The sequence below is a fragment of the Rhinopithecus bieti genome, unplaced genomic scaffold (assembly GCF_001698545.2).
Source record: "Rhinopithecus bieti isolate Rb0 unplaced genomic scaffold, ASM169854v2 scaffold_1853, whole genome shotgun sequence".
Taxonomy (NCBI): domain Eukaryota; kingdom Metazoa; phylum Chordata; class Mammalia; order Primates; family Cercopithecidae; genus Rhinopithecus; species Rhinopithecus bieti.
Genome location: NW_016804151.1, coordinates 5,622,950 through 5,641,329, shown reverse-complemented (window position 1 = coordinate 5,641,329; position 18,380 = coordinate 5,622,950). Strand labels below are relative to the sequence as shown.

The following is an 18,380-nucleotide window of genomic DNA, read 5'->3' as shown; positions in this document are numbered from 1 at the left end:
ATCCACATTTTACATAAATTAGGTTTTATGTAAATTAGGTTAAGTAAATTTCCCAAGCGCATTCAGCTAAAAAATGGCAGAGTTGGGAAAGGAAGGTGTATCTGTCTGACTCCCTGTAACACAGTTGGCTGATTTTAGAGCCTAAGACCAGAACTAGATCTACTAGAATATCCCTATAACAGAGTGTCAAGGTTCCTGAAAAAGTTATTATCCCACCTACTTCCCCTCCACTTTGGGGATGTCCTTGGTTATTGTAAAAAGAAATTTCAAGAGCTCAGAAATGAGTTCATCTTTTATTGTGGTAAAATATACATAATATTTATCATTTTAATTATTTGTAAGTGTACAATTCAGTGGCATTAAATACATTCACAGTGTTGTGTAACTATCAAAACTTTTCATCATCCTCAACATAAACTCTATACCCCTTACACAGTAAGTACCCATTCCTTTCTCCCTGCTGCCCTTGGTCTGAAATGAGTTTTTGGCCTGATACATAGACCAGGGCAAGTTCTGTCTTCTTAATTTTGGTGCTGATGCATCCTTTTACACCTCGCATAAGACAAATAAGATTTAGGGAAGCTAGAGATCCCTGTGAAGGTAGGAGGGGGAGGAACAGTGACTTTCATATTTACATACAGGTCAGGGTGTTGCCTACGTATTATCTCATGTAAAGGGACCTAAACTGAGGGCCTCTTGTCATTCTTCACATCCCTTGGGGAGATGTTTGCAGTTTTGGTTTCAGTACTGACTGGGGATTATGCAGGGAGGGAAAATAAACAATTATGCCATCCCTCAGTGCACACAAACACACAGCCAGGAGCTGACTGCACTGTGGGTAAAATGACTCCAAAATTGTGTGTAATGAGTAGGAAAAGATTAGAGACAGCTCTTGCTATGCTGAAAATTGACATTAGTGGAGGGGAAAAAAAAAAACTCTTTACTAGTCGGCCTAGGAGGTCTAATTCGAGCAGTAAAAATATAAATAAATAAATAAAAGCATGTCAAGATGGTATTGGTGCTTTTTTTCCAATGAGCTCTATCTGGCCGGAAGGCTATTCAGCATAATGCAAAATTAAATTATAAAAACTGGCTGAATATTTAGATGGAAGAGCCATTTGGAAGCAGTTTATTTAGACGAACCGGCAATGACCCACAACAGGGAGACATCAAGCGTGAAATTTACTAGAAATTAGCACCAGGGTCCCAGCCTCAGCATGAATAGCTTGATAGGATGCAAATCCCAGTGATATTAAGCTGCCTCACTGCTGGTGCTACAGGGTCACTCTCAGTTGGCTTTTCATGTTATACTTATTATTTTTTTCAGGACAGGTTATAAATAACAATAAAAAAAATTTATTGAAAACTTTAACTGGAATGAAAGTCTATTTTAAAGTCTCTGATTACTTGGATGTTGAAATACAGTGTCAGCCAATCATAATGAACTAAGGAGAGACATTATGTATATGTAGCTTGTGTATGGCTAATGTTTACCTTCAGTTTCTAACAGATAATCTTGCCCAAGCCAATAAGATCTGTTTCATTTTCAAGAGTGTGGGACACTGTGGAAACACTCTGCCACCCTGTTCCCTTGTTTGATACACATGGTTGCCACAGTTTATCCATGTTTATAACAATAAAAGCCCTAGGCAGGGTTGGTGCCTAGGTGCTGAGAGCACACTGCAAAGGTTGTGTGTGATCACCATTCATGCAGATGTGCTTGGCCCAGCATGCTAGAAAACTCCAAGCTCCCGCCTCTCCAGTGAAGAACCTATCAGTATTTTCCATTCCCAGTTGCGTTTCTCAGGGCCTGAGAATTGACAGCATATGCATAGCTTTAAAATTCTGTAGACTGATTTCTAACCTAAACCCTTGGGGGATCACCCCTCCCCTGCTGCTCTTGGCTGTGCTTTTGCTCTGTCTCTTAAATATGAAGGGATTTCAGACAATTGTGTGTCAGATTGTTGCCAAGTGTTTCACCCTGCCTTTCAAAATACGTGGTTTGGGGCAGCTGCAGTTAGTCTGAGCATGTTGATTACAGAGTTTATTTGTGTGTTTGTTGATATTTTAATAGCCTGCTTTTTGGGTGTTTTGATGGTTGGGCTGTGGGTCTGTAGGTGTTCCAAGTTAGATGGAGGCAATATATTAGTCCCAAACATGTGAGCTTTAACAAACCCCGATGCTCCTTTCCTACTCACAGTCTTGGGGCCGAAAAATATTTGTTTGGCAGTCAGATCCAAGCCTCACACAGGCTGGTAGTGTTATCAGTATAGTTTTGAACGTTTCTGAACACAGGAAATCCAGCAACCGTTGGGAATATTCAATCGTGTATTCAAGTCTCTTTTTCTGGTTTTTTTTTACTCATCATATTAGATGTTGGAAAGCAGAGTACTTTCCAACAGTCTCATGCTGTCTCTCCTAGCAGTAAGAATGAAGTAGTAGAGGCTGGGCACAGTGGCTCACACCTGTAATCCCAACACTTTGGAAGGCCAAGGTGGGTGGATGGCTTGAGCTCAGCGAGACCAATCTGGGCAACATGGTGAAACCCCGTCTCTACAAAAAATATAAAAATTAGATGCGCATGGTGGCACACACATGTAGTCTTAGCTACTTGGGGTGCTGATGGAGGAGGGTCGTCTGAACCCAGGAGGCAGAGGTTGCAGTGAGCTGAGGTTGTGCCACTGCACTCCAGCCTGGGCAACACAGCGAGACCCTGGCACCCTGCTCCCCACCTCAAAAAAAAAAAAAAAAAAAAAAGAATGAAGTAGTAGAATGTGGACATTAGGGGCAACAAGATCTAGATTTGAGTCTTATCTCCACCACTCACTCTTATTTAACTAAGCCTCAGTTTACTCACCTGCAACTTGGATATATAAATAAGATGATGTTCTGATGATTAAATGATTTATTTGTGTGCATATATAATCATGTTCCCTGGTACGCAGTAAGCTAGCCATGATAATGACAAAAAGGAGCCCACATCCATTTCATAAAAGTAAAAATCGCACACACACACTCATCTTCATTCAAAACTGTTTGCATATACCAAAATCTAGTATTTTTTAAAACAGATGAATGAAAATGCATTTTAAATAAAGTCTCCCCTTCTTTTTGGGATGTCAATCTGTTAATTATAATACAGAGATAGATTTTGTTATTGCTAAGTCTTTAACAAGAAGAAGTGAGTAAAAGAGCTGGAAACTTTGTCTTCACTTACCTCTAACTTTTTTTCTTTTTCAGGTAGAATGACTTTTTGTGCTGTCTTTTATTGCTTTATTTTCTCCTTTTATCTATACCTTCCATTTCCTCTCTTTGCATGATATCGTTGAGGGACACTCTTTTCTGTTACTTGTTCTGAGACTGTACTCTTGGCAGCACTGAAAAATGTACTGCTAATTACACAATTATTTTATTATGTAGCACTGTTTGAAATATCCACTAAAGAATTAATTTAGTTAAAATAATTTGAACTGAGCAATTATTTTCATAACCACAGAATTAGCGTAAAGCGCTTAAAGTCCTTTATTCCCTGCTCTTCATACAGCAGTTGTGTAATTAGCAGTAAATTTTTTTGGTCTTAGCTTTTCTCCCAAAGGAATAAATATCTTCACTCTGATCATATACATGGAGTATATAATCATACACATTCCACATAGAATTGGGAGTGTTTTCTGGGGCAACTTGGAATTTCTGAAGTATTCACAGACACACCAGGTTGGGGCAGTGGAGCATATGCCTCGCAGTGAACTATGCTCACTGATGGTTTGTATATTAAGCCATTTTTACTTTGGAGAAGGTGGCAGTTTAATTTGCCAGTAACTACAATGAAAGCAATTTCTATTTGGTTTGCTCTTAACTTCCTGAAAAATGCTTCTTTGCCTTGGATTCCCAGAATTGATTTATTCCAAATTGAGATCCTCTCCTTGATAAGAAAGTTTGAACTCAGTTGAACCTGTTATTTGGTATTTAGAAAGGATCCATTGTGGCTTCACTGAAGTGCTCATTAAACATCTGGACTCATAAACCTAAAACTTTAGCAATGGACTTCAATGAGCTGGGAAATGGGAAGTCCGTAAAAAGTTGGGAAATAAATAACTGATCCAGTTTTCCAGGGACTCACTTTATGTGTACATCATGGGTCCTTTTCTTCAGGCTGCTCCTGGCTTTGGAGGGATTACAAAATGTACTCTTTTTTTTTTTAAGGCAGGGTCTCGCTCTGTTACCCAGACTGGAGTACAGCAGCATGATCACAGCTCACTGCGGGTCTCGGCCTCCTAGGCTCAAGTGATCCTGCCACCTCACCCTCTGGGGTTGCTGCGGGGACTATGGGAATGTGCCACCATGTTTTGCTAATTTTTTTTTATTTTTTGTAGAGATAGGGTCTCTCTCTGTTGGTCTTGAACTCCTGGGCTCAAGCGGTCCTCCCACCTCAGTCTCCCAAAGAGCTGTGATTATAGGTGTGAGCTACCATGCCCAGTCTACAAAACGTACTCTTTAGCAGAATGAAGAGGTGGCTCTTCTCTTGTTTTTTGTTTATTTTGTTTTATGTTGTTTTTGAGACAGAGTCTTGTTCTGTCACCCATGCTAAAGTGCAGTGGCAAGATCATGGCACTCCCTGCAGCCTCGACCTCTTAGGCTCAAGTGATCCTCCCACCTCAGCCAAGTAACTGGGACTGCAGGCATGTACCATCATGCCCAGCTAATTTTTTATTATTTGTAGAGATGGATTCTCACTATGTTGCCCTGGTTGGGTCTCTTCTTCTCATGTGGCTGTGTAGTATTTCCTAAATATTTTTTAAAATTTTCTGTCATTGATACCCTATAAAAATGCAACTGTTAAAGAATTTGTTTTTCTTTCTCATTATATTATTTCCAGAGCATATAATTAATTTTTTCAGCATTCATTCATTCAGCAGATATTTGTTGAGCACTAACTATGTTCAGGCACTGGGCAGGGCTATTGGGATACCAAGATGAAAAATAGTTTTGAAGATAAAATTTTTAAAGGATCAATTTCCATTAGCTGCACATTTGAAGAGCTCATCCTATGCTAAGCCTCATGAGAAGAACTGAAAAGAGGTAGAATAGTTCCTTCCTTTAGAAAACTTAATGTAGTGGGAGAGCACATATTGACATGAAAAATACTCAACATTTGTAGAGCAAATGTGAATTAATGTGGTGAAACCTGAGTACAGAAATTCAGAGAGGATATGAAATGGAAAGGCAATCTGGAAGACTTACACACTGTATCTTGTGAAAGACAATGCATCTCTCTGTTGCTGTCTTGAGATTTTGAAGATCCTCTGGAGTCTTGAATGGGATACAGGTCGACACTCACTTCAGTCTTTAGGGTGACCAAACAGGAGGCATAGTATGAGGAGGCTATTCGTGGCCAGAGGTCCTGAACCGTGTTTAAAAGTACTGCTTTGAGGAAGAGAAATTTCATGATTTCTAATTTGTCTCATTCTCCGTAGATATGTACGACCAAGTGCTGAAGTTTGGTGCTTACATTGTGGACGGCTTGAGGGAGTGCTCCCAGCCTGTGCTGGTTTACATTCCTCCCCAGGCTGAGCTGCGGGGCGGCTCCTGGGTAGTGATTGACTCCTCCATCAATCCCCGGCACATGGAGATGTATGCTGACCGAGAAAGCAGGTAGCGTGCCTTCCATATTTCCATTCACTGTAGCTTTAGGGACACTGTAGCTGTTGGTTTCCTCCTGGAGAATGTTGTAGCCATGGCACTACAGCACCACATCCTGTGATTCTAAACCAAAGCTTTTTCCTTCCATTAGAGTCCAGGTCCTCACTCTAGCATTTTAGGAAGCTGAAGACCATGGTGTTTGTAGCACCCAAAAAAACTGCAAGGGAGAACCTCAGGCTTGTTGGGAGGCAGTACCTGAAACTGCTTAAATAAAACAGATCTAATCTGGCATCCTTTCACAGTCTGTTCTCAGCTTTCCTAAGTAAACTTCAAAACATATTTCTTTGACATTTTCCTAGCAAATTCCTACCTCCAGTCGTTTTAGTGGACCGCTCGCTTCTCTCTTGTCCCCCCAAATTCAGCCTTCTTTGTCAAAGGCTGCTTAGGAGAGTCCAGTAGTTTCACTGTCAAACCTCTAGGCTAAGAGGCTTATTATTTACATTCTGTACTTAGGGGTTTATTATTTTTTAAGTCCTAAACTCATCTGATACCAGATCAGAGACAATTCCTCTATAGACTTTGGAATCAGACTGTCTGGTTTCAAATCCAGTTCTGCCTCTTGTTATATTTGGACCAGTCTCATAACTTCCTAAACCATAGTTTTCTCATCTGTAAAATGGGAATAATCACAGAACCTTACTACTTATTAGATGGAGACTGGGCATAGGATTGTTGTAAGGATTTATATGTAAGTGATTAGAACAGTGCCATGTACATAGTAAACATTAGCTATATTTTTTTAAACTAGAAAGCTGTGGCGTTTTTTTTTTAAAAGATGTTTAGGGCAAAGTTTCTGGGGATTGAACATCATTAGTATGCACTAAAAGTAACCCTGAGACCTTTGACTCTGCTCATTTCCATATCACTGGGCAGAACGTTTTACCTCCTACTTGGCCTGGCTTAGTGTGTCTGATCAGTGTCCTACAAGCAGACTGACAGCTGTGGTATAGGTGAGATAGATAGATAGATAGATAGATAGATAGATAGATAGATAGATAGATAGACAGACAGACAGACAGACAGATAGTATTGATGAAGCATTGCCCTTCATCACTGTACATCCTACGTGATGGAGGTGATTCCCCTGTCACTGTGCCTACAGCATTTTTTTTTCCCCATGGAAAATAATGTGATTCCTGTTACTCTTACCAGCTGTAGGTGGTGGAATCTGTATTCTTCTCCCTTTGAAATGGAAGTTGACTGGTGTGGTAATGAGAATTACTTTAAATGCTTTTTGCCAGGCCTTTCTCAGACCTCACTTAGACACTTCTCTGGTGCCTACTATTCTCCCTGGGGAGATGTCTGTTAACCATAGGTGGGCAAAACCATAATGAAGCTATTTCTTGGTCCACAAATTGTAACTGGCCTCATTCTGTTGTCTCCTTCCTTTAAAGTACCTCTATTTCTTTTTTGTTTTCTTTCTTTCTGATTCAGGGGATCTGTTCTGGAGCCAGAAGGGACAGTAGAAATCAAATTCCGCAGAAAGGATCTGGTGAAAACCATGCGTCGGGTGGACCCAGTCTACATCCACTTGGCTGAGCGATTGGGTATGTCTGCTTGTCCTCCTGGCAAATCAATGAGCCATTCAGCTGATTTGTAATGAGTACATTCATAGGCCAGGGGAGGAGGCACTGAAGCATTTGATCCAATTCATGATAATCTTTATTTACTGTCCTCTATATGGTAAAAACCCTGGTAGAATGAAATAGTGTGTATAATAGGGAAAGTGAGCCCTAAAAAAGCAAAAGTCACCTGATTTTTTTCCCTGATATTTCCTTAGAGTGCAGAAAGCCCGTCTTTCTAAGATGTCCTTGTAGAGAATGAGTAGCTAGAGTTGCTGCTGGGGGCAGGCCTCACCAGACAGAGAATATGCTAGATCTAAATATGTCCTGTTTCTACTTGTTTCTTTGGACAGCTCACTTCATTTCTGAGAGATAGGATAGAAAAGCAGGAGTCTTTACCCAGGCGGTGTCCAGGGGTCATCCTGAGCTAGAGAAATAGAAGTAAAGATTGCGCACTGTGTGCTTCCAAATAGTAACTGCAGCCAGAATAGCCCTGAGAGCAGGCGTGCTTAATGCTTCCAGCCATTACTCTCTTGCTCATTTGTTTTCAGAGCTTTTGGAAGCCACTTGCGATTTGAACATAGGACTAAACCATGGGAGTCCTGTGTTGAGTCCAGAGTCTAAATGAGTTTCAGATTCTTTTAAAACACTGATTTTCTGCCCAGGTCTCCCATTGAGCCGCTTGCTATGTTAGTAAAGATAATTGCTCGAGGTTCTTTTGTCGGTTGGTTTGTCTTGTTTTTGTTTTTTTTTCTAAAGGAACAGAGATTGCCTTTAAAACGTAGTGAAACTCAGTGAATGGAGAAGACATGCTAGCTCATTTATGTTCCAAATGATAATTTAATTAATAAAGTACCATTTGTGGACTGTATATCCCCACCATCCAGAGACAGAAAAATCCCGTTTGCCTACACTGTGGAGACTGTACATTCAGGTGTTTGGAGCCCTGAGCTAGGTTGCCTGCCAAACACGGTGACTTGGGTTACAATAAACCCTGTTTGTGTCCCATTGTTTGCCACTGGGGAACAGCCGCCAATAAGTCTAACTCACCACAGTCTGATCCTTTCATGGGGAATGCACACATACAAGAAATGAGAGTTGTTTCTAAAATCTATTGCCACCCAGAATTGTTGAGGTGGTTTTTTTCTCTTTCTTTTCCAAACAGGATAATTACTTCTGACCAACCCCATACACTTTAATTAAAGTAACTGCAGCTCAACAGCAAGTTACTTACAACTGTACATAGAAAGAGCTCTAAAAGCTTCAGCCACTGATAAGCATCTCACTTAGATGGCTCATAATTGCTGCCAGCATCCCTCGATTGTGTTTACCACTAATTCCATACAAAGGCAGCAATGCTGCAATTGCAGGGCACAGCAAATTGCATCATTTTCCTTTTTCTTTTTTTCCTTTTTTTCTTCCTTTTTCTTTTCCTTTTTTTTTCTTTTCTTTTCTCTCTTCTTTTTTTTTTTTTTTTTTTTTTTTCTTTTGCTGGTTTTCTTTCTGGCCAATTTAAAATTTGTCAAAGTCGGTCTTCTTCTGGATCACTGCCCTTTGATATTTCGCGCACTCCATTTGCCACAAACAAGCCGCAGGGCCGCAGTTCATGCTGACTCTAGCAGAAGCAGAGAGAGCTCCATTTATCTTACACTGCCTGCTGAATTCCTACTCATTAACTAGGGGTTCACTGCCTCTTTTTAACCCCCCAATGGCTGTTATCCCTTCAGAGTAACTGGGTGGTAGGGAGAGGGATCCTCTCTCCGTTTGCAGAAGGACTGGATGGTTAGGGGTGTGGGGATGAAGCTTCTTTCTCTTCAGGGAAAGTGATGTCGCTCCCACCTTCAGCCAGCACCTTTTAACTTTTGAAGCACATGGAGAGGGAGGAGACTCCCAAGTGATAGCCATTTAATCATTTGTTACAAATCATCTCATTATCAATTTCCTATCTGCATTGGAGAAAACCATATTTATTTAACCTTGACCAAGATGGCACTTGAAGAAGGACCCTTAGTCTGCTAAATGTGAAGCAGGCTCTGTCCTAGGGCAGCTTGGGGACATGAGCAGTGGACTTGGAAGAAGAATAACTAACTGCGAGTCTTGTAAATTATTTAACTTCTCCGAACATCAGTTTTTTCCAACCATAAAGTGGAGTTCACACCTCTGCCTCGCTAATATGAGGAGCAGATGAGTACGCATTAACTTCGTTGCATCATTATCTTTCCGTCTTAATCATTAGAAAAAGCAGATGGCCATGTTTGGTATCCAGCATTCTCTGTGGCTCAGTCCCACATGTGGAAATAGGAAAGAAACAGAAGTATAGTCCTGTCTCTCAGGGATATCCGACACGGGCAGCTGTCTCTGCGACAAAACGGGTCAGCCTGGATATAATGGGACATATTATGAACCTGGTTCCTTTGGGGTTCATAATGATTCTAGCTCTTTTAGCAATGCCTAGAACGAAACTACCAAAATTCTTTTTCACAAAGTAGGTGAAAATTGTCTCTTTTTTCAGATTGGGAAATTGAGGTCAAAAAAGTGAATAATCTAACATACAAAATAAATAAAAGTACACCAGAGCCCAGAATGGAATTCTCATTCCCTGTGTTCTCCATTTCTCAGGATTTCTTCAGATTTTTCCTCAGCTGAATACTGAGCCTAAAATAAATTAAACAAGAATTCTTTCCCATTGTAATCTAAAGCCAATTCCACAGAGAAAATCTGATTTAGGAGAAAGCCTGTAGGAGTGGATGTTATCTTGTGTTCCCGTTCTCTCCCCAAATCTGCCTCTTTACTGGGGAGCTCACTCACAGATCACTCAGACAAAGCAGCGCACAACTGATCGACTGTGTTCAAAAACATAATTATTCCAGGCGCGGTGGCACACGCCTGTAATCCCAGCACTTTGGGAGGACAAGGCGGGCAGATCACCTGAGGTTGGGAGTTCGAGACCAGCCTGACCAACATGGAGAAACCCCATCTCTACTAAAAATACAAAATTAGCCGAGCATGGTGGTGCATGTCTGTAGTCCCAGCTACTCAGGAGGCTGAGGCAGGAGAATCACTTGAACCCGGGAGGTGGAGGTTGCAGTGAGCCGAGATTGCACCATTGCACTCCAGCCTGGGCAAGAAGAACAAAACCCTGTCAAAAAAAAAATCATAATTACTATTTATTTTCTAAGAATGAGTAATATTTAACTTGGAGCAGCTAACTTCATCTCTTCTAGAACTTTCATTTTTTTTAATGGCCTTTTGTCATCTTACATGGTTAGTTTGGGTGGAAAGATGGTGAATTACTAGTTTGCAGGTCTGTGATTATAACAGAAAATATGTAAATAGTACCTACACTGATTCCTAATAGAAGTAAAGGGAAGAATTACCTCAGAAAGAAAAGTGAACAAAGCCCATGCTGCAGTCTTGCATGGCTGAATCTGTTCTGACCCTGATTCACAACCAGGGCTTGGTATAGTCATTTCAAGAATTACTTCCTACCATTTGGTTGCCTTAAGGAAATTAAATTTCTTCTCTGGAAATGGAGCCGCAGCCCTCCCAGGCCTTTTTGTCTCTCTCTGATATCCTTCTACTGCCTCACAAGGCCAGGAGCAGGGAGAGTGGCTGTGGAGCGGGATGGCCTTGCTAGCCTGGCCTCTTGAGTGCTGTGACCTGAGGTCCTCTCCTGGATCCTTCCCCTCCTTTTGTGTTCAGAGAGAAATCAATTTAGATGGAGAGAGAACTGTCCAGCCCAAGTGTGAAGCAATTGTAAGTTCCCCACTGTCCCTCTCTCTCAATACGAAGAGCACCTGGGCAAAGGAGCCACTTAGGGGAACTTGTTCTTGGTCGTGGCCCTGTTCCCAGGCAGCTGGCAGCCAGCTACACAGCACCGCCGCCCACACAGAACATGCCCTGCCTGCTTGCCACAGTCTGCCTGCCTGCCACAGGGAGCAGCAGCATGGACTGAGCACTGCTGCTGGCCCTTGCCTAGTCCTTCTAGGCCTGCCCACACCCACCATGCCTTCAGGGTCAAGGTTGCCCCAGGTGCAGATATGGAGCATTGTGGTGAGGGTGAGGATAAACTCCCGTCTGTAAAAATCTTCAGGAATGCCTTCCTCCCAAGCCTTCTCTTTAGCAGCCAGAATGACAGGAAAAGGACTGTTCCCTGGGCTAAGGGGACTTAAGGGTTAAGCTGCTTTTCTGGCAGAGGTGATCAGAGTATCTGAGTTGTGTTTTTCCAACTCTTGTGTCTATCTTCAGGAGGCTGAAAGCTGAAAAGAGACAGAGTTGATTGAGGCAGAAAGTATGTCTTTGCCTGGAAAGTTAAGACTAGGAAAGAGCCGGGCGCGATGGCTCAAGCCTGTAATCCCAGCACTTTGGGAGGCCGAGACGGGCGGATCACGAGGTCAGGAGATTGAGACCATCCTGGCTAACACGGTGAAACCCCGTCTCTACTAAAAAATAAAAAAACTAGCCAGGCGAGGTGGCGGGTGCCTGTAGTCCCAGCTACTCGGGAGGCTGAGGCAGAAGAATGGCGTAAACCCGGGAAGCGGAGCTTGCAGTGAGCTGAGATCCGGCCACTGCCCTCCAGCCCGGGCGACAGAGCGAGACTCCGTCTCAAAAAAAAAAAAAAAGACTAGGAAAGAAAGAAGTTCTGATACGCATGCCTTAGTGAGTGGCCTTTCACCTCTCACCTGTTGAACTTGGAGCGTCCTCACTGACACTACGGCCACTGTGTCCTTTGCAGTAAGGAGGCTGATGAGAAATAACACGAGGCTTTCTATCACGAAGGTAGATATGGGATCTTGCCTCCTCTCCTGTTAGCAGTAGCTGAAAACCTACCCCTCACACTGATTCAGAAGCTATTTGACTTGAAGTTTAGTGCAATAGTGACAACATTTTCTGAGAAGAGAAAGGGGTCATTTTAGTTTGATCCTTTAATCTCATTGTATTTATAAAAGCACCTGGCCTTGCCTCCCCTAAGGAAGCAGTGATTCACAATTCTGTTTGGCCAGAGGGACCTGGCAGGCATTTAGTTAAAGGGATTCCCCAAGAGAAAGCTGTCATCAGAATGTATCTTGGTCCCAAATGACCAGATCCCTGTATCCTGACCTGCCAGACATAGGGAGAGCAAATTGGGGAAGGAAAATAATGAAGACTGCAGAGGCATATTTCTAGCAGAAAAATTCAGAGAATTATATGCTGTTTCCTGACCTTTTTTATATGGATATGTCTGCCTGGAAACACAGGGACAGGGCTGATCGGGGAGCAGTATTTTTTTTTTTTATTCCTGTTTGGAAATCTCTGGGTTTTCTATTAATATAATGATTTTTTAAAATATGAACAGTAGAGCACTAACACTGTTGCAAGGAACTTTAGGGTTAAACATCCCCTGAGAGGATTGCTGTTAAAATCAATATGCAAATGTGGGTGTATTTAGAGAGGTATGGCCCCCTTTGAAGAAAAGCAGATATATGAAAATGGGATTTTAAAAAAAGCTAGATACATTGGGAGAAATTATTCCCATTACAAAAGGATTATTTGCCTTACCAAAGGATTCACTGCAGGGTTCCTCATAAAATAGCTCCCTTAAGGCATTTAAAACAGGATCTGATATACGCAGTTTTTCAAGAATGCTTTTGTGTAAAGAAAGGCACACCTGTTATGGATATAGAAATAGTTTTGCAGGATTTTTTTTTTTTACCCTATCTTAGTATCTTTATAGAAAATTTCTTTCAACATAGAAAATGTGATTACATAGATCTTTTAAACAACTACTTGTGTTTGTACTTCTGAATCTTAATAAGATTCCAGTCTTTTTTATGCTGATTTTTCAGTCTCAAGGTTGAGGGATGGGAGTATGTTTTAATATCTGAGATATTCAGGAGCTCTCTGGGGAGGGTGGTCTGGTTCTTATCTCTAGCATCAGAAGTATTGAACCAATCAAAGCAAGTTTGTTTCCCTCCCTCCCTTCCTTTTCTTTCTTTCTTTCCTTCCTTTCTTTCCTTTCCCTTTCTTTCTTTCTTTCTTTCTTTCTTTCTTTCTTTCTTTCTTTCTTTCTTTCTTTCTTTCTTTCTTTCTTTCTTTCTTTTTCTTTCTTTCTTTCTTTTTTCTCTCTCTCTCTTTCTTTCTTTTTTTCTTTCTCTCTTTCTCTCTTTTTCCTTCCTCCCTTCCTCCCTTCCTCCCTTCCTTCCTTTCTTTCTCTCTTTCTTTTCAGACAGAGTTTTGCTCTTGTTGCCCAGGCTGGAGCACAGCGGCACAATCACGGCTCACCACAACCTCTGCCTCCTGGGTTCAAGTGGTTCTCCTGCCTCAGCCTCCTGAGGAGCTGGGATTACAGGCATGCACCACCACGCCCGGCTAATTTTGTATTTTTAGCAGAGACGTGGTTCCTTCATGTTGGTCATGCTGGTCTTGAAGTCCCGACTTCAGGTGATCTGCCTGCCTGGCTTCCTGAAGTGTTGGGATTACAGGCGTGAGCCACCACACCCAGCGCAAATTGCTTTCTTAAGTAAAGAAAGAAGGGCCCATCAACGTTAAAATTGGATTTAAATTTACATAGACTTCTTAGTATAACTGTTTGTTTTTGTTTTCATTTTGTTTTTTGAGATGGAGCCTCACACTGTCGCCTGGGCTGGAGTGCAGTGGTGCGATCTTGGCTCACTGCAACCTCTGCCTCCCAGGTTCAAGCGATTCTCCTGCCTCAGCCTCCCAAGTAGCTGAGATTACAGGCACCTGCCACCAAATATAGCTTTTTTGAAAGTTGAGAATGTTTTTTAAAACCCTTTAATATCACATTCTTTCATAAAACATTTTCCCTATTTGCCAGACTGGGATTGTTGTTACATAAATGAGGAACGCAACTCAGAAAAGGAAAAAGATTTCTGCAAGGTCACCTAGAGCCTTTGGCTGAGCGAGAATTTTAGTCTACGAGTCTGATTTTTATTCCAAGCTTTGAAGATGTCACCTCCCCCAAATCCTGCTTTTATGATGTAGTTTGTTCATACACAGACTAGGACTGGCCTTCTCCTGGCCTATTTAAGTGGTATGGCTGGGCAAAAAAAATACCTCCTGCTGCAGAAATCAGCTATTTCCTCTGGGAGTTTCTCTTTAGCCTTTTTTTTTTTTTTTTTTTTGGTCAGAGACAGATTCTCACTCTGTCCGCCAGCCTGGAGTTCAGTGTCATCATCATAGCTCATTACACCTCGACCTGCCAGGCTCAAGCAATTCTCCTACCTCAGCCTCCCAAGTAGCTAGGACTACAGGTATGCACCACCACATTCAGCTAATTTTTAAATATTTATAGAGATAGAATTTCCCTGTGTTGCCTGGGCTGGTCTCAAACTCCTGGCCTCAAGCAATCCTTCCCACCTTGGCCTCTCAAAGTACTGACATTACAGGCATGACCCACCGTGTCCAGCCTCTCTTCACCTTTGATACCATGGAGGAGAAATGTGGCTTTTCATTGTATCCTGGCTCCAGGGAACATCTGATAGCTGTGGATACTTTCAAGTCAATTTGAACTGCTTTGTTTAAGGAGCATGGGCTCTTAAACCAGATTACCTAGTCCAAAATCACAACTCCACTATTTCCTAGCTTTGTGGTCTTAGGTGAGTTACTTTTTTGTGCCTCAGTTTCCTCATCTTGTCTTTTAGGATTGTTGTAAGGATTAAATGAGATGAAAAGTACTTTAACAGTACCAGCACACAGTAACATCTCAATACTGTTAGCTCTTCTTATTTGATCAGTGATATTTCATCTCTGTTTAACTCTTTAAAATTTTTAATTAGAAGTGTGCATTTTTAGGATTTCATGGGGACTTATTTTTTAAGAGACAAGGTCACCCTCTTTCACCTAAGCCAAACTTGTCCAGCCTGTGGCCTGTAGGCCACGTGTGGCCCAACACAAATTTGTAAGCTTTCTTAAAACATTATGAGATTTGGCCGGGCGCGGTGGCTCAAGCCTGTAATCCCAGCACTTTGGGGAGGCCGAGACGTGGCGGATCATGAGGTGTCAGGAGATCGAGACCATCCTGCTAATACGGTGAAACCGTCCTCTACTAAAGAAATAACAAAAAACTAAGCCGGTGCGATGAGGCGGTGCGCCCTGTAGTCCCTCAGCTACTCGGGAGGCTGAGACAGGAGAATGGTGCTGAACCCGGGAGGCGGAGCTTGCAGTGGAGCTGAGAGCCGGCCACTGCACTCCAGCCTGGAGCAAGACTCCGTCTCAAAAAAAAAAAAAAAAAATTATGAGATTTTTTTACAGTTTTTTTCCCTAGTTCATTGGCTATCATTAGTGTTAGTGTATTTTATGTGTGGCCCAAGATAATAATTCTTCTTCCAATGTGGCCCAAGGAAGCCAAAATGTTGGACACTCCTGACCTAGGCTGGAGCACAGCAGCACAATCATGGTTCACCACAGCCTTGAACTCCCAGGCTCCAGCGATCCTCCTCTCTCAGCGGCCAGGGCATCTCTGGGACTACAGGCACGCTTCACCATGCCTGGCTAATTCTGGGGGCATGGGGGAGGAAAGACAGAGTCTCGCTTTGTTGCCCAGGCTGGCACCCTGGGCTCAAGCCATCCTCCTACCTTGGCCTCCCAAAGTTCTGGTATTACAGGTGTGAGCTACCACACTTGGCATGTGTGTGTGTGTGTTTGTAGAGACAGGGTCTTGCTTTGTTGTCGAGGCTGATCTTGAACTCCTGGCTTCAGGCAGTGCTCCCAACTTGCATAGGGACTTTTTATTTTGGATAGGAAAGGATGGGAGCACCTACCTTTTTACTCCATCCCAGCCATTTCCTAATGTAGAATTCTAGAAAAGAATGACTTTTCTCTCTGTAGCATATTCTTAAACACACTCACACACGTGTACACACCAACTTGCTTTCCTAAAAACCCCGAGGCCCTGCAATCTGGCTAGAAAAGAAAGAAAACCATTTCAAGATATTTAATTGTACAGGGAGCTTACAGGATTGATCGAGAGCTTAGCTTTTTACAATAGTCCAGTGAATAAGAAATGCTCCTGACAAACGATCAGTGATAGGATAATCACTCTTTATCCCCCTCCTCATTCTTACCTTCTTTCTTTCAGGAGAACAGGGTTCAGAAGTCAAAAATCTTTATAGACGCCGCTTTTAAATTAAGCAGAAAATAGACATTGACATATTTGTTAATCTCCTCTAAATCATTACCAGGGCTGGCTGCTTTGCTGTACAAGGGGAGAGGGGCCCTCAGTGTGCAACACATGGATATAACTGGCTTAACAACAGCCTTTTATTTTTAGAAAATAAAATTTAAAAGTATTTTTTTCCCCTAAAACAAAGCACACAAATCTTTGACCTGCACATGAGCATTTAAAAACACATATATTTTCCACTTCAGTCTTTTCCTTGCTTTGATGCTTTTTTGAGGTGGGTCTTGAACCATAATCAGAGGCATTACTGAAGGAATCAAACAAGGCAGGCTTTGGAGGAATGCCCTGTGATCTTCCTAGTCTCAGGAGGGCCAAAGCATTACAGGCGTTTATTTTGTTGTTCTTTCAAAGCTCTAGAGTAGCTTGATTGAGAGGGTAAGACCCAGAAGCCAGCATCCTCCATCCTTCCAACCTGGCGAAGCCAAAGCCTGGTTTCTGAAACACTGTTCTCAGCCCATAGCTACTCCCTCTTCTGCAGCCAGTTCTTAACTCCTTGCGAACAACAAACCAACTCTCCAGCTGGTTTCCCTATAGTGGCCACTGCAGGATATCTACTTACCAGCCTTCAGTACCATTTAACGTAGAAGAACACGGGCTTTGGAGAGAGCCAGACCCAAGTGTAAATCCTGACTTTCCCACTTAAGAGCTGGATGCAGCCAGGTGCGGTGGCTCACGCCTGTAATCCCAGCACTTTTGGAGGCCAAGGCAAGCAGATCACCCGAGGTCAGTTTGAGACCAGTCTGGCCAACGTGGTGAAACCACATCTCTACTAACAATACAAAAATTAGCCGGGCGTGGTGATGGGCACTTGTAATCCCAGCTACTTGGGAAGCTGAGGCAGAAGAATCACTGGAACTCAGGGGGCGGAGGTTGTAGTGAGCCGAGATCGCGCCACTGCACTCCAACCTGAGCGACAGAGCAAGACTCCATCTCAAAAAAAAAAAAAAAAGAGAGAGCTGGATGCCATTGGGGAAGTCCCTTTACATTTCAGAGCTGTGGTTTTCTTACCTGTAAAATAGATACCCTGGCATAAAGTTGAGTTGTCATAAGGATTAGAGATCACATACCTGGCATAAAGTTGAGTTGTCATAAGGATTAGAGATCACATACCTGAAGCAACTGGGAAAGCAGTAACACTGAAGTATTCAGCTTGGCAGCAATGTTAACAGCTGACCAGATGTAGGTGTGTAAATCTGAATTGTGCTTGGTGATTATGAGCTATGTGATCCTGAAAGATTTGAGTACAATGCCTGGTACACAGTAAATGCTCAATAAATGGTGTGTTAGATATGGTCCATGTATATGTGCATTCAGTCCTGTCAGTGATCTTGCCATCCCTTTGCTCCCAGCAGGGCTGTGACTTTACCTATTGTTGCATTAGTTCTTGAACTCACAGTAACAAGAGAAGCAATTCTTACATCTTAGGCCTGCCTAAGGAAATTGCATCTGAATGGGAGCTATTGGAGACATTGTCCTGGTCTTAGTTATGGAATTGGGACTAAGATAGAACCTTTATCAGCCAGGAGCCCACCATCACTTAGCCTTTCAGAAATTAAAGGGACACTACTACTGAAGCACTTGTCTTCTGCCCAAGTAAGCAAGAAAGGACAGCTAACAGTCTTCAAAAGCTTTGTGACCTTGGTAAGTCACGCAAATTCTCAGTGCCTCAGTCTCCTCACCTGTAAAATGGGAATAATAAGAATACCAGTCTCCTAAGGTTATTGTGATAATAAATTAACAGATATAAAGCACTTAGAATGGTGCCCAGTACCCTATAAATATTAGCTTTGGTTATTGATTATATGCATTGGATAGCCAGGAATAAATTTTCTTTTCCAGCTTGCCTAATTTTTAAAACTTTTCATTTGATAAGAATTTCACGGGCCGGGCGCGGTGGCTCAAGCCTGTAATCCCAGCACTTTGGGAGGCCGAGGCGG

General features: G+C 42.4%; 1 protein-coding gene across 1 annotated transcript in view; it reads left to right on the top strand.

Annotated features, from left to right (window-relative positions):
* Nucleotides 1-18,380, top strand: part of LOC108526301 (acetyl-CoA carboxylase 1-like) — a 39,449-nt gene that overhangs the window by 3,684 nt on the left and 17,385 nt on the right. Inside the window, exons 3-4 of the mRNA XM_017867000.1 lie at nt 5,475-5,652; nt 7,135-7,247. Of these exons, the coding sequence (XP_017722489.1) occupies nt 5,475-5,652; nt 7,135-7,247 (291 nt within the window). The remainder of the gene's footprint in view (nt 1-5,474; nt 5,653-7,134; nt 7,248-18,380) is intronic.